Source organism: Bufo gargarizans, chromosome 1 (assembly GCF_014858855.1).
Source record: "Bufo gargarizans isolate SCDJY-AF-19 chromosome 1, ASM1485885v1, whole genome shotgun sequence".
NCBI lineage: Eukaryota > Metazoa > Chordata > Amphibia > Anura > Bufonidae > Bufo > Bufo gargarizans.
In genome coordinates, this window is record NC_058080.1 from 560461242 (window position 1) to 560478397 (window position 17156).

At 47.1% G+C, this 17156-nt stretch overlaps 1 protein-coding gene across 18 annotated transcripts in view; it reads left to right on the forward strand.

Moving 5' to 3' along the window:
* The window catches only part of RIMBP2 (RIMS binding protein 2), a 683237-nt gene that overhangs the window by 558950 nt on the left and 107131 nt on the right, over positions 1-17156 (forward strand). For 12 of the 18 annotated variants that reach the window (XM_044275630.1, XM_044275629.1, XM_044275632.1 and 9 more), the window contains one exon: positions 1721-3085. The exons of 1 other annotated variant lie outside the window; for it this stretch is intronic. In XM_044275630.1, the coding sequence (XP_044131565.1) occupies positions 1721-1909 (189 nt within the window). In that variant the 3' untranslated portion in view covers positions 1910-3085. 5 more of the 18 variants (XR_006387405.1, XR_006387406.1, XR_006387407.1 and 2 more) reach the window with 3 other exon arrangements.

Consider the following 17156-nt stretch of genomic DNA (forward strand, 5'->3'; position numbering starts at 1 on the left):
AGGTGGCTACTTTGAAGAACCTAGAATATGACATATTTTCAGTTATTTCACACTTTTTTGTTATGTATATAATTCCACATGTGTTAATTTATAGTTTTGATGCCTTCAGTGTGAATCTACAATTTTCATAGTCATGAAAATAAAGAAAACTCTTTGAATGAGAAGGTGTGTCCAAACTTTTGGTCTGTACTGTATATCACTGCATACCAGTTTGTTTCTCTTTCAGTTCAACATTTGTCTGCCGTCCTTTACACAATAAAAGTTCAGTGTATTATTGTTTTTATGCCTTGCTATGTTTACAGTATTTTTGCACTAGTTTTTTTCATTTATTTTAATGCCATTTTGTTTACGGTACATATCTGAAATCCACCTTTTTTTTTTTACATTACTTTTGTTTATGTCATCACTGCTTTATTTTCTGTTTTGTCCTGGCTCATCTACTTTGGAACAGAAGAAGAGTGTACATTTCACACCTTAATGGGCAGTATAGCCTTCACGTAAGTGAACAACTGAAGACACCAGTGGTTTTTATACTGACACAATCCAGAAAGTGTTCTTTCAAATTAAAGAACATGACGTTAAACCACCATGTCAGTGTATGAGAGCATTTGTAACATGAACAATCTAGCTAATCGCTGCTGATAAAATTTTAAATTATGCCAAGAGTTCTAACATTGCATAACATGTTGAGAATTGGCGGTCATTGAACTTGTGCTTGACAGAACTATGTTTCAAACTGCATGTGCTGTTTCTAGCCTTCCCTGGTTAGTAATATTCCTTTTGACCTCTTCCTGACCCAAAATGTTCTATTGTAAAGAGCAAATAAAAAAGAGAATGGACTTTTCACCTGCTAAAATATAGCCTACGTTCTGTCAAGGTACATAAAAACTTGCACCTTGAACTTGTGAATGTTACAAATCTCTCATATATAGAAGACATATACGTCTTTTAATATGAGACATGAGGTGTATGTTTCTAAGCCATTATACACAAATGTCAACTAGCTTTAACTACAGACTAGAAACTCTATCATGATTATGCCTCTTAATGAAGCCGTAAAACTCTATGGTAGTACTTAAAACTGAAGCATTATGTATTATATAAGACTGAAACATACAACTCGATTAGAGTACCTTACACACACCAGAAAGAACAATGGTATCTTCAGGTGTGTAAACATGGGATGTTTGACCTTTATTAAGTTTTAGATGACCTTGAATTTGAATCAGAATCAGACTGGAGCCTGCATAACCAAACACACAAGTAGCCTGAAGCTAGAAGCCAGTTTTTTCAAAATTCACCTTTGATATTGGTGCCACCTAGTGGTGTGATTTTCCAGTTATTCAACAATTCTCCAAGAGTAGATATGAAAATTGGCATTGGTTGTGAAGAAAGGGCTCTAATCTCATTGTGATTTTGATTAAGGCTCAAGTAAATTTAGCTGTGTGACAACCCTTTCAATTTACTAATTGGACCAGAAATTAAAAGATGTTTTTTTTTTTGTCAAAGGAATGCAAATGCAGGTCCAACACATGATCTGCATCTCAGCTCCTTATCAACTTAAGGTACATGTGCCTGTCCAACACATATGCAATTCTTTAACCTGTGTAAAATCTTAGGAGTCAACAGTAACCATTGCTAGACCAATGGTAGGGGGAACTAAGCACACTATTTTATTAAGTTTGTATCACTGAATGATTTTTGGGTGTTTATTTTATAGGCTCCATCCGAGAATACAAGTACACCAAGGAGAGCACCGTCACCAACAGTTCACCTTCATTCTGTGTCACCACCATCTTCCATGGGTTCAGGGAGCCCCATGAGAAGCAGAGATCGCGCGTCAAAGAAGAAAAAAGGTCTGCTATCCAAAGGAAAAAAGTTATTAAAAAAGCTTGGGGCTGTAAAATAAGTTACCTCTGACAAACATTCAACTTCAGCTGAATTTTACATGTAAGGTTAATTCGGTCTTTAGACATAACGAGGGCATTCTTATATGGACAGAAGGACCCTCAGCTATCTTTAAAAAAGGAGTACCATGACCCACTTATTGCCTGGTAAGGCGACTGCTATATCTAGAATGGAGAAGTAGATGCAGATGAGCTTGGTTCTTTCCATTCACGTCTGTGGGAATTCACCAAGCAAGCATGCTCAACATAAAGGCGAATGGACTTCCTTACAGGTGAATGGAGAGATGTGCCAGCAAGCAGCCACCTCACCAGGCAGGACAGGGGTAGGTTATAGGTACAGTTCCCAGAGGTAGTACCTGCATTGATCAGACATTTCCTGCAGGAATGCCATGAATATATAGGAATACCCATTTAAAGAGCACCAGGTCTAAAGTAATCTAAAAAAGTAACTTCCAACTGATTATAAACATTTCAGAAATGGCTGTATACAGTATGTGATCAATAACCCACAAAGTAAAATCTGGCCCAGTATTCAAGCTTAGTTATTTTCAGCCTTGATGTTTTTGCCTTACTTGATGCACAACGATTTGTAATGTTCAATAGATGTACAGAATATATTCTTTGTAGGTTTTGTGTGCATCCTGTTGTATTCTAATTGTATTGTGATTACAAAAATCATTAAGAAACTGAAAAAACAGGAAATTCAGAATGGTAGGTATTCCAGTGGATATGTATGTCAGCCCCCTTCGTAATCTGCTGTTACAAACACCCGGAAACCATGCAACTGGTATCTATCACAGCCAAGTAAATCTTGTAGTGTCAGTCCTATCAGCCTAATAAGATGAGCACACTACACGTCATAATTTCAGATTGGCATTCTCAAATGTATCATTATTGCAAAAATCCCTGTTACTATTTTGTAAGTACAGTCCATTTGTAGGTTCTTTGTACTATTTATACATGATTTTCAGACTGCCTTTCTTTTTGTAAAATTAAGGTTTACAATTAAACTCTCCCCTCATTGTGTCTTCAAAGTGTACATAAATTGTAAAATAATGTTGTGCTAGAATGAAATTCAAGACTTACTGGCCTAAAAGTGATTAAAGTGTTGTGTGGGTGTGTGCATGTGTACATTTGATGTGTAAATTCTTTTATATAAATAAATTTGATATTTTGTACAAAGTCTGGGATTATTTGTCTATGAAACTACTATAAGTTCCAGCTCTGGTTGTGCTATGACAGCTGTCCGATAGCCACCACATTTAATTCAAAGCAGTATAGCAAGAATATGCCACCCATGAGTGATGCATTAGGTCGGGGAATAAACTGAACAGGAAGCTTAGATGTATACAGTACCTTGGGCCTTATGACCACAGCTTGGGTCAGAAGAATCTCCAGCATCTGTACCCAGTGTGCCTATGATTTCTTAGTGAGTCTTTTTACATTAGATTCTATATGAATGTGACAGAAAAACAATTGGGGCATGCTCTATTAGAATGCAGTATATATGAAGCTTTATTCCAGTTGAAGAATAGCCTCCAGGAAAGAAAGTCCCACAAACTGCACCCAACTCAGCATGGCGACACATGGAGCCATACAAGATGCAGTGTTAGCGCATAATTGCATGATTTTCCTATTTTATGACGTAAAGTCATGATTTTATTAAAGACACGGAGGCGAGTATTGCATCACTCCTTCTTTACTGAATCTCCACAGCAGCAAAGAATTAACATAAAACATTAAGGGCCAACCCCTAAATAACCCCTCCCATAACCAGTCCATAAATAGGTCCTCTCTTGACAACTCTTCCTCTTTCTTTGATGCGACCAGCCGAATCACTCTAGAACCGGACCGAGGACTCTCCCAAACGAAACTCCAACTGGGATCATGGAACAGGAACCGCAACCCAGGGCGGAACTGGAACAGAGATCAACCGGAACCAAGAACTTCTTGAAAAACGGCACAGAGACTCATCAGGAATCAACCTACGGAGACAATAGCATAAACGAGGTAATCCCATAAAATGAAAACCAATCCATCATGTGGCGAACAACATCCAATACATGAACATATATTTCACATGTCATAATCAATATCATATTTCACAAGACCATATCAATCGAACATACGAAAAAACAGCAAAAGGGAGGGAAGCACAAGGGCGGGGCAATACTCGCCTCCGTGTCTTTAATAAAATCATGACTTTACGTCATAAAATAGGAAAATCATGCAATTTTATAACAAGACACGGAGGCTCGTATTGCAAGTTTAAAGCGACAACATTACAGAGGAAAAAACGTGAGGAGGCGGTCTGAAGTAAAACTCCCGAAACGTAGAAGCCCTAGACCAATCTGCCAATCGGAGAACATCTTCCAGGCGGGCCCCCGCCACCGTCATGGAGGTAGCCGAAGCTCCCCTAACCGAATGAGCCGTGAATATATGTGTATCCACTCCAGCCTGGGACAAAATCCATTTCACCCAACGGGAGAGGGTGACACTCGAAACCGGACGGAAAGGCCTGCGGAAGGAAACAAACAGCTGCGGGGCCGCAGGATCCCGCAAAGAGGACGTGCGGTTCAAATACTCCTGTAAACAAAGCACCGGGCAAAGGGACGTGTTATCTGGAAAGGTCGGATAGGACACCGACCGAATACTAGTCTTAGTGCGCCGAGATATGTTGAAAGTAACACCACTTGGAGTGAAAGATAAAGCATCGAAATCCAAGGCCCGCACATCTGAAACCCGTTTGCAAGAAATCAAGCAAAACAGCGTGACTAGCTTCGCTGAGATTTGGCGGAGAGATAAAGCTGAATTGATGGGCCAAGCAGAGAGAAAACGTAGGACCAGCGTTACATCCCAGGAACTAGTGAAGCGGGGTCTGGGCGGACGAGATAATCGAGACCCTTTGAGAAGTCGGCACACCAAGGGATGCTGACCCGCTGGACAGCCCGAAAACCCGTGATGCCGAGACGAAATGGCCGAACGAAAGAGGTTAATGGATCTATAGGCCTTACCTTCCTCGAAAAGAGATGCTAAAAACTCGAGTAAGTCCGTCACAGGTGTTGTAAAGGGATCCAGATTCCGCCCCACGCACCAACCAGACCAGCGGCTCCAGGCTGACTGATAGGCGCGCCGGGTGCCGGGGGCCCATGCACTCTCCAAGAGGACACGAGTCGTTGACGATAAGCCTGAGACATTCCACTGCTCCCCGAAACTCTGCACGCCAGGAGACTGAGAGAGCCGTCTGCCACCAGCGGGTGGCGTTGGTCCAGGGGTCCGCGCAGGAGGTCCGGAAACGAGGGAAGGAGAAGGGGGTCCTCCACCAAAAGCTCCAGGAGTTGAGGGAACCACGATTGGGCTTGCCAAAAGGGAACCACCAGCACTAAGTCTGCCAGCTGTCGACGTACCTGCGACAGCACTCGTGGAATGAGCGCAAACGGCGGAAAGGCGTAAGCTGGCAGACCCGACCAATCCTGAAGAAGGGCGTCCACAGCCTCCGACAGAGGGTCCGGCCTCCAACTGTAGAAGCGAGGTAACTGGGCGTTCCAACGTGAGGCAAAAAGATCCATCGAGAGAGGTCCCCAAATCGACATGATGGAGGAGAACACCGCCGGATCTAATCTCCAATCGCTGTAGTCCGAAGAATGGCGAGAGCTCCAGTCCGCGAAAGTATTGTGGAGTCCTGGGATATACTCCGCAACCACCGTGAAGCCACTGTCGAGGCAAAAGTTCCAAAACTCCTTCGCCAGGTACGTCAGGATCGAAGAGTGAGTGCCTCCCATGGCGTTGACATAACGCACGGCAGACACATTGTCCATCCTGAGCCTGATGCATGCCGACATCCTGTCCCTGGTGAAACTGCGAATGGCAAAGGATCCTGCCAGCAGTTCCAGAGCATTTATGTGAAGGTGAGACTCGTCGCCTGACCAGGGACCTCCGGTGGAGACCCCATTGCAGTACGCACCCCAGCCGGAGAGACTGGCGTCTGATTCCACAATTAGATCGGGCTGAGGTCCCACGATGGCTTTGCCATTCCAAGCATCTAGGTTGGATATCCACCACCTGAGTTCGTCCCTCGTCTCGCGATCCAGGGATACCACGTCCGCATACGACGCTCCCGCTTGTAGATGGGCGATCTTGAGCCGTTGTAACGCACGATAGTGCAGAGGAGCCGGGAAAATTGCCTGGATAGAGGAGGAGAGAAGCCCGATGATGCGCGCCAGATGACGAAGCGACAAGTCCGGAAGCTTCAATGCGTGACGCAACTCCTTGCGTATGGACCTGACCTTGGTACCTGGAAGGCATAAAGTTAGTTCGCTGGAGTTCACCACAAAACCCAGAAATTCCATCGACCTGGAAGGCAGAAGACAAGACTTCTCGGTATTGATGACAAATCCAAGGCCCGTTATAAGAGACATCGCAGATTGCAGGTGCCTCCGGAGCTCCGATGGTGACTGAGCCATGAACAGGATATCGTCCAGATAGATCACCAGACGAATACCCTGACTGCGGAGCCAAGCCACCACGGGTCTCATCAACTTGGTAAAGCACCAAGGGGCTGACGAGAGGCCAAACGGTAGGCACGTGAACTGCCAGAGGAGGTTGTGCCAGCGAAACTGGAGGAGTAGTCTGGACAAGGGAGACACGGGAACTGTAAGGTAGGCGTCTTTCAGGTCTAACTTCGCCATCCAGTCCCCTGGGAGCAAAAGGTCCCTGAGTAAATGTATCCCTTCCATTTTGAAATGGCGGTAACACACAAACCTGTTCAGATTCCGCAAATTTATCACTGGCCGGAATTGGCCTCCTTTCTTTTCTACCAGAAAGAGATTGCTGACAACACCGACAGAATGGGGAGGAGCTCTCTCTATCGCCCCTTTGACCACCAGAGCCCGAAGCTCTTGGTCCATGCAAGTCCGAGCCGGTTCTGGCAAGACCAGTGGATGAGGTTCCGGAAGAGACAAATGAGAGACAATGAGGTCTATCTGGAACCCTTGGATTGTGGATAGTACCCACGGGTCGGAGGTGACATGGCTCCAAGCGGGCAAAAAATGTCGGAGTCTGCCCCCGATACAGTGGCTGGAAGAAAACCAAGGGTTTTGCGGACTTACCGAGAGGGCGTCTTGATCCAGCACTGCCTCTGAATCCTCTGGAGCGGTATGACTGGCCCCTGGATGGGAAGAAGGAGGACTGCGGCCTCTGGTCCTGGAATGCAGGTCGTTGGTTATAGGGACCTCGAGCGTTTCCACGCGTCTGGAACTGGACACGGCCGGACAGACGGCCCCTGAAGCTGCCGGCCCTGTTAGAGACACGCCCGTGGAACACCCTGCGCATAGAGCTTTGCGCTTTATCAAGCGCAGTAAAGGCCCCCACAAATTTGCCTAGGTCTTTAATAAAGCTGTCCCCAAAGAGGAGCCCCTGAGCCTCCTTACCCGTCTCAGTAAGCGCCATATTGGACAGTTTCGGCTCAATCTTCATAAGAAGAGCCTTTCTACGCTCAATAGAGAGGGAGGAATTAACATTCCCTATCAAACAAATGGCGCGCTGCGCCCAGCCACTAAGAGTTTCTGGGTCTATGGCCGTACCCTCAGTTCTGGCAGTCTCCGCCATCTCAAAGATTTTTGTCAGGGGTCCCAGACTGTCTAAGAGTTTGTCCTGACAAGCCCTCAGGGCTGAATCTAGGCCCTTGCGGGGGTTAAACCCCGATTTAGAAAGGAATTGGATCATCTTCGGATCCACGTTTGGCGTCTCACATACCTTATTCGGTATCAAGGGACGGGGACATTCTGCTTTTAATTTATTGCGGGTCTCCTTGGAGAGTGGTTTCCTCACTCTATTCTCCAAATAATGAGCCACATGAGGTAAGGGTAACCATTCAGCCGACCTTGGATGGTGAAGGCTGTCCGGGTCAAACAGGGGTTCGCCCTGTGGATCAACAACTGAGTCAGGCCCCGGGGTACTCGCCTCTGGACCCGCCGAAGAAGGGGGAAGGCTTGGTGGAGAAACCCCTTCAATATCGTCAGCTACCCGGACCCCGTCAAGGTCCCTGTCAGAGGGATAATAATAATCATCCTCATTCAAAACCTCCTCATCAGACTCCAACTCTGAGTCAGAACTGCGTCCGGGGCGGGCCCGAGCGGACTTCCAGGGGCGCGCTTTTTCCGCCTGGCGCGGGCAGGCTCTCTTACGTGACCTGTGCACGTCGTCATTTGATGGAGCTAAGCCATCTGTACCATCATTTCTGGAGGTTATAGGAGTAGGGGCACTAGTCGGAGCGGGGGGAGGGTTCTGCGCTCTAAGCGCTTGAGAAATAGACTGAGAAATTACGGATGACATATTTCCCATAGCATTTGCAATGGCAGCTGAAATGGATTGCTGTAAATCCATCCCATGCGATTCAGATTGAGTTAGAATTGCACCAGGAGGGGGGGCAATCGAGCTGGTGGAGGCTTCCATTAGGGGGGTAAGTGGAGGGATATCGCTGGGCAGGGACATGAGTAAGGAGTTAGTCACTCCAGAGGGAGATACCAGAAGGCGAACAGAGCCGGCGAGCGCAGGTACTGGCGATGTCGCAATGCGGCCGGAAACGGAAGAGGCGGAAGAGGGGAAAGAGAAACGCCCCCAGGCACCCAGGAGTAGCAAGATGGCGGCCGCGAAGCTGCACAGACCGCTGCAGACAAGCAAAAAGGGGGGACCAAGATGGCGCCCGAGAATCTCGGGCTCGGCGCTCCTCCCACCCCCGGGCGGGAGAATATTGAAGTCTCGCAACGCGAGACTACGGACGGCAGGAGCGCGAACCCAGGGAGAGGGAAGAAGAAATGGCGCCCGAACTGCCAGTAAGTGGGGGGGGGGGGGGGGGGGGGGACGCAGCGAAGCCGCAAGACAAGTGGCAAAACGAAAAACCCACCAGTTAACCCCCACCCCACGGGGAGAAAAAGGGGGGCATGACAACCCAATAAATTACATGACAAAGAGAATAGTACTAAACAACAAGACCGATGTCAGGTTACAATTGAACCTATATTTTAGAACTGTTAAGGGAGCCTAACACCCCTAGGAAACAGTTCTAACAGCAAGACTGTTATAAGCAGGTTAAACTCTCAATATAATATCAAAAGAAACAATATTATAAGACAAAACTAGGAGACACTTATCTGCTGTGGGCAGCAGCAAAGAAAGAGGAAGAGTTGTCAAGAGAGGACCTATTTATGGACTGGTTATGGGAGGGGTTATTTAGGGGTTGGCCCTTAATGTTTTATGTTAATTCTTTGCTGCTGTGGAGATTCAGTAAAGAAGGAGTGATGCAATACGAGCCTCCGTGTCTTGTTATAAAATCTGTGTCTATGAGACCTTAAAATATAAAGCAGTTTAGGTTAATACAAAACTGTAACGTTGAACGTGTTGTCTAATCAATTGTAAGTTCATAAGCAGACTGATTTATAGTTTTGTGGGAAACTGTGTATGGGGGCCTCCCAAATCTTTCACCATCTACAGATGATTGAGGTGATTGTGCAGGCTGGTTTCAACATCTTTCCTTATGTTCTCAGGGAGATAAGCCACTAACAGAGTTGTCTTGCAGTGGTTTTCTCCCCTCTTCCCTTTCAGAACATATACATGCTTGACTAAGTGTGCATTAAATGGGGGCTTCAAGAGGAAAAATTGTGAGCCAAACAAGCAATCTAAATTATTTAGGCAAGCCTTGAATGGGTCTCAATTAGTGTTGATCGAGCGCCATAGTGCTGGGGCAGAACACATCGGGCACCAGAGTGTAATGGAAGTCAATGGGAGAACCCGAGTATTAAACCAGACACCCCCTGCTCTGAAGAGGGGAGGGTGCCTGGTTCATAGGAAAATGTCAGAGACTGATAGAAACACCACTGAAATGGTTCTGGAACAGCATAGGGAGGATGTCTGGATGCATCTTGGACTCCCAGGTCGCTGCTGGGAATGATGTTGTCTAATTAGTACGCCACTTTTACAGACTGACAATAATACGCACAAAACCAAAGATGAAATCGATTTTAGAGGAAAAATTGTTAGGAAACAATATTTCCTGTATATTTACTTGTATATAAAGTGCAAGTTCAGCCAAAAATGTTGTTGATTTTCGGAACTGGGGCCATGATTAAGAGGGACGGCCGGTGGCACCCTTATTGCGCCGCTAGAGGTGAAATTCGTGGACCGGCGCAATACGAACCACAGTAAAAGCATTTGCCAAGTATGTTTTCATTAATCAACAACGAAAGTCGGAGGTTCGAAGATGATCGGACAGGCGATCCGGCGGCGTTATTCCCATAACCCGCCGAGCAGCTTCCGGAAACCAAAGTCTTTGGGTTCCGGGGGGAGTATGGTAGCAAAGCTGAAACTTAAACTAATTGACAGAAGGGCACCACCAGGAGTGGAGCCTGCGGCTTAATTTGACTCAACACGGCTAACCTCACCCGGCCCGGATAGGATTGACAGATTGATAGCTCTTTCTCGATTCTGTGGGTGGTGGTGCATGGCCGTTCTGAGTTGGTGGAGCGATTTGTCTGGTTATTTCCGATAACCAACGAGACTCCTCCGTGCTAATTAGTTACGTGACCCCCGGCGGTGAGGATTGTGTTGACTAGACTCTTATGGGAGAAGGCCTGCTGCCGCTTTGTTGACTCTAGATAACTTCTGCCTAATTTGCACGTCCCTGTGACGTCGATGATCCATTTGGATATCTGCCCTATCAACTTTCAATGTTCTTTTATGCGCCTAACATGGTGATCACGGGTAACGTGGAATCAGTGTTCGATTCCGGAGAGGGAGCCTAAGAAACAGCTACCACATCCAAGGAAGGCAAGCGGGGGGTTCGCAAATTACCCACTCTCAACTGTCAGAAGAGGACACAGTCTATTGAAAAATTTAATTTTATGTTACAGAAAAATTTTAGAAGCGCATACGTTACACAGCAGATGTGGGCCTGCTAAGATCACTGTCAGAAGCGGACACCGTCTACGGAAAAACTACACTGGATGTCACTGAAATTTTAGGGATGCGCACACTTTACACAGGAGATGTGGCGCCGATAATTTAACTGTCACAGAGGCCTATTACATGGTATTTTGCGCAGGATGCGCTAAAAATATATATTGCTGCTGTCACACACTGTTCTTAAAAGGACTTTTGGGTCTCTGAAAAGCTTTTTGTATAAAAATCTTCATATTACACTCCCTACACTGTCTGTCCCTTCCTATGCACAGCTCTCCCTAAGGCCTCATGCACACGACAGTATTTTTTCACGGTCCGCAAAAATGGGGTCCGTAGGACCGTGATCCGTGACCGTTTTTTCGTCCGTGGGTCTTCCTTGATTTTTGGAGGATCCACGGACATGAAAAAAAAGTCGTTTTGGTGTCCGCCTGGCCGTGCGGAGCCAAACGGATCCGTCCTGAATTACAATGCAAGTCAATGGGGACGGATCCGTTTGACGTTGACACAATATGGTGCCATTTCAAACGGATCCGTCCCCATTGACTTTCAATGTAAAGTCAGGAGTCCCTTTTATACCATCGGATCGGAGTTTTCTCCAATCCGATGGTATATTTTAACTTGAAGCGTCCCCATCACCATGGGAACTCCTCTATGTTAGAATATACTGTCGGATATGAGTTAGATCGTGAAAACTCATTTCCGACAGTATATTCTAACACAGAGGCGTTCCCATGGTGATGGGGACGCTTCTAGTTAGAATACACTACAAACTGTGTACATGACTGCCCCCTGCTGCCTGGCAGCACCCGAACTCTTACAGGGGGCCGTGATCAGCACAATTAACCCCTCAGGTGCCGCACCTGAAGGGGTTAATTGTACTATCATATCCCCCTGTAAGAGATCAGGGCTGCCAGGCAGCAGGGGGCAGACCCCCCCCCCCCCTCCCCAGTTTGAATATCATTGGTGGCCAGTGCGGCCCCCCCCTCCCTCCCTCTATTGTAATAATAGGTTGGTGGCACAGTGTGCGCCCCCCATCGCCCCCCCCTTCCTCCCTCTATTGTAATAATAGGTTGGTGGCACAGTGTGCGCCCCCCCTCCCTCCCTCTATTGTAATAATTCGTTGGTGGCACAGTGTGCGGCCCCCCCCCTTCCTCCCTCTATTGTAATAATTAGTTGGTGGCACAGTGTGCGCCTCCCCTCTCCCCCCCCAGATCATTGGTGGCAGCGGAGTTCCGATCGGAGTCCCAGTTTAATCGCTGGGGCTCCGATCGGTAACCATGGCAACCAGGACGCTACTGCAGCCCTGGTTGCCATGGTTACTTAGCAATAGTACAATAGTAAAAGATTCATACTTACCTGGGAGCTGCGATGTCTGTGTCCGGCCGGGAGCTCCACCTACTGGTAAGTGACAGTTCATTAGGCAATGCGCCGCACAGACCTGTCACTTACCAGTAGGTGGAGCTCCCGGTTGGACACGAACATCGCAGCTCCCAGGTAAGTATGATGCTTCTACTATTGTACTATTGCTAAGTAACCATGGCAACCAGGACTGCAGTAGCGTCCTGGTTGCCATGGTTACCGATCGGAGCCCCAGCGATTAAACTGGGACTCCGATCGGAACTCCGCTGCCACCAATGATCGCGGGGGGGGGGGGAGATGGGAGGCCGCACACTGGCCACCAATGTTGTTAATGCTATAGAGGGAGGGGGGCCGATGGGGGGCGCACACTGTGCCACCAACGAATTATTACAATAGAGGGAGGAAGGGGGGGCCGCACACTGTGCCACCAACGAATTATTACAATAGAGGGAGGAAGGGGGGGCGGGGGGGGCGCACACTGTGCCACCAACAAATTATTACAAGGGAGGGGGGGGGGCGCACTGGCCACCAATGATATTTAAACTGGGGAGGGGGGGTCTGCCCCCTGCTGCCTGGCAGCCCTGATCTCTTACAGGGGGATATGATAGTACAATTAACCCCTTCAGGTGCCGCACCTGAAGGGGTTAATTGTGCTGATCACGGCCCCCTGTAAGAGATCGGGTGCTGCCAGGCAGCAGGGGGCAGTCTTGTACACAGTTTGTAGTGTATTCTAACTAGAAGCGTCCCCATCACCATGGGAACGCCTCTGTGTTAGAATATACTGTCGGATATGAGTTTTCACGAAGTGAAAACTTAGATCTGAAAAAGCTTTTATGCAGACGGATCTTTGGATCCATCTGTATGAAAGTAACCTACGGCCACGGATCACGGACACGGATGCCAATCTTGAGTGCATCCGTATTCTTTCACGGACCCATTGACTTGAATGGGTCCGTGAACCGTTGTCCGTCAAAAAAATAGGACAGGTCATATTTTTTTGACGGACAGGATACACGGATCACGGTCTCGGCTGCAAAACGGAGCATTTTCCGATTTTTCCACGGACCCATTGAAAGTCAATGGGTCCGCGAAAAAAAACGGAAAACGGCACAACGGCCACGGATGCACACAACGGTCGTGTGCATGAGGCCTAACACTGAGCAATTTAGCACAGGTTGCGCTACAAACATATATTGCTGCTGTCACACACAATAGTCCTTACAAGGACTTTTGGGTCTATGAAACGTTTTTGTAGAAAAATGTAATTCAATTTCACTCCCTACACTGTCCCTTCCTATGCTCAGCTCTCCCTGATTTAGAATGAGCCGAACACGCGTCATCGGATGCCATATAGCACCCAAAGACACGTTCCAGTCAATCACTGTAATGCCAAATAGCCAACATGGCTACTGGCATTACAGTGAGGGCAGTACTTACTGTACGTTTATTGGCTGCTTAGCAGCCGCAAAATGTCCGGGTAGGAGACTCGAGTATTGCGCTCATCCACATGCGGTACTCGGTTGAGTACCGCCAAGTGCCGAGCATAGGGATGCTCAAGCCGAACTGGTATTCGGCCCAGCATGCTCGCTCAAAACTAGTATCGATCTGTCCCGGCCGCCGTACGGACGTTGCCTGTGCATTGGGGACCGCTAATTGTGGTCCCCAATGCAAGGAACAGATGCACAACGTTCGTGTGCAAGAGGCCTTAGGGTATGTTCAATTGCTTAAATTTCACATGGATTTTGGCACATATTCAGCAGTGAAATTTTGTTTCCAGTGGGAATCTGCATTGAAGTTAATATGGCTGCAATTCTTTTTAGTGAATAGTCTGATCTGTGGGAGGATCCATAGGGTGACAAACTACAAATCCACGGCAGATATTTGAGGGTCAGATTTCTGCCATGGTTTAAAGCCTCAGATCAGTATTTTGGCCATGTGACATGGCCTTAGATACCAAAACCTCCAAAGTATGGTTTAAAATGTAATGCTCATAACATGCTACTTATGCATTTGTCTGCATGGACACATGCTCACCAAGGCATCAAAGTAAAAAGTGGTAAATTTGAGTCAATATGTTTCAGCTTTATTGATAAATAAATAAAAAATACAGAATATTTTTAAAACTCTGCTATTTTCTAAATATGATTTTTCTCTGCTTTTAAGACAGATAGTGATACCTCATAAAATAGTTATCAGTTAACCTTCCCCATAAGTCTACTTTATGTTGGTATCATTTTGTAAATGTTAGAAGGCTTAGAATTTTAAAAGCAATTTTTAAGAAAATTTCCAAAACCCACTTTTTTAACCGCTTCCCGACCGCCTAACGCAGGATTGCGTCCTGGCGGCGGTCGGGTTATTCCTCCTGGACGCATCCGTGCGTCATCTCGCGTCCAAGCCGGCCTGCACATACGCAGTGCGGGCCGGGAATCGTCGCAGGAAAAGTTAGTCACCAGCCTGCCAGCCAATGATTATCGCTGGCAGGCTGGTGACTTTTGAAAAATCGAATCACAAGCCATATAACACACTATATTTATAAATATAGTGTGTTAAATGGCTTCTGTGCTCTCTGGTGGTTCCTTTTCGTCGGTTGGTCCCAGCAGAGAGCACAGATAAACTGTAAGTGCACAAAACACCTCACATTTAGCCCCAGATCACCCCCATCACCCCAATTAACCCCTTGATCACCCCTGCCAATCACTAGTGAAAGGGAAAAAAGTGATTAGTGTAAACTGTCACTTTTTTTTCCACTAGTATTGACGGTTAGGTTTTAGGTTAGTTTAGGCCCCTTTGTTAGGTGGTTAGCGCCCAGCCCACCGCACCTCAGTCACTGATTCGCTGATTAGCATATCGCTAATCAGCATTGGTACTTTTATAGTATCTGTAAGTAATCAGAACTGATCACAGTCAGATCTATAAATAGTATTAGTGTCACCTTAGTTCGCCCTCCACCCAAAACGCAGTGTTTGCACGATCAGGCCTGATCGGTCGCCCACACGTGCGTTCACCCACGCCCGCCCCGCCGCAGTGACAACATTTTTTATTTCTTTTTATCACTGCGCAATCACTACACAAGTGCTGCGGCGATAAAAAAAAACTGTTTTGATATTTTTTATCAATCGCAGCGGCTTCCTGTACTTCGCTAGCCTCCCATTTGTAAGACAGGCTTGCTTTTTTTCTTGGGTAGTCTCAGGGAATACCCCTAAATTTAGTTGACCAAATGGCAAGTAAGGGGTATTCTTCTGAAGAGGCCTACAGGCTCTGACCCAGTGGGATGAGGAATGGGAACCCTCATCTGACGAATCCAGCGGGTCAGAATACGAACCTGTAGAAAGCAGTGGCAGTCTGACCCAAAGTTCGGACGATGAGGTTGAGGTCCCTGATACCACCAGGCGTACCCGGCCCCGTGTTGCTAGACCACAGGTTGCGCAGGATCCGCTTCAAGGGCAGCAGAGTGGGGCTGGCGCTGTCAGATTACGTGGTTAAGCATACACCAGCAGCGCAGCCCACCCTGGACCTAGTACCAGCACTGCCGTACAACATGGTGAAGTGGCGAGCACCAGAAGGGCAGTTGAAGCTGGTACGGTGGCATTAGTTCCCCCGTCGCAGCCACCGCACAGACAGGCCCGTAGAGCCCCTGAGGTGCTAGCAAACCCTAATTGGCAGCCCCCAACTTCAGCCGCACCAGTAGTTCTCCCTTTCACCATCTGGAGTCCGGGTAGAGACAGCTCGGATCGGCACTGGGGTTTTTTGAGCTGTTCTTGACTGCGGAGCTCTTGGACTTACTCGTGGCAGAAACAAATCGGTATGCCACTCAATATATAGCCGCCAACCCGGGAAGCTTTTATGCCCAGTCTTTCCGGTGGAAACCCGTCCAAGTTTCCGAATTTAAAACTTTTCTGGGCCTTCTCCTCAACATGGGCCTGACAAAAAAGCATGAATTGCGGTCATATTGGTCCACGAACCCAATTCATCACATGGCCATGTTCTCTGCTGCCATGTCCAGGACACGATTTGAGACCGTCCTGCGTTTCCTGCACTTTAGTGACAACAGCACCTCTCGTCCCAGAGGCCACCCAGCTTTTGACCGGCTCCACAAAATTCGGCCCCTCATAGACCACTTTAACACCAAATTTGCAGAATTGTATACCCCTAAGCATATTTCTCTCACCCAGCATGGGTATATGTAAAAAGACACCCCAAAACACATTGCCCTACTTCTCCTGAGTACGGCGATACCACATGTGTAACACTTTTTTGCAGCTAAGATGCGCAAAGGGGCCCAAATTCCAATGAGTACTTTCAGGATTTCACAGGGCATTTTTACGCATTTGGATTCCAAACTACTTCTCACTCTTTAGGGCCCCTAAAATACCAGGGCAGTATAAATACCCCACCATCTACAGATAAATGAGGTGATTGTGCAGGCTGGTTTCAACATCTTTCCTTATGTTCTCAGGGAGATAAGCCACTAACAGAGTTGTCTTGCAGTGTTTTTCTCCCCTCTTCCCTTTCAGAACATATACATGCTTGACTAAGTGTGCATTAAATGGGGGCTTCAAGAGGAAAAATTGTGAGCCAAACAAGCAATCTAAATTATTTAGGCAAGCCTTGAATGGGTCTCAATTAGTGCTGATCGAGCGCCATAGTGCTGGGGCAGAACACATCGGGCACCAGAGTGTAATGGAAGTCAATGGGAGAACCCGAGTATTAAAACAGACACCCCCTGCTCTGAAGAGGGGAGGGTGCCTGGTTCATAGGAAAATGTCAGAGACTGATAGAAACACCACTGAAATGGTTCTGGAACAGCATAGGGAGGATGTCTGGATGCATCTTGGACTCCCAGGTCGCTGCTGGGAATGATGTTGTCTAATTAGTACGCCACTTTTACAGACTGACAATAATACGCACAAAACCAAAGAAAAAATCGATTTTAGA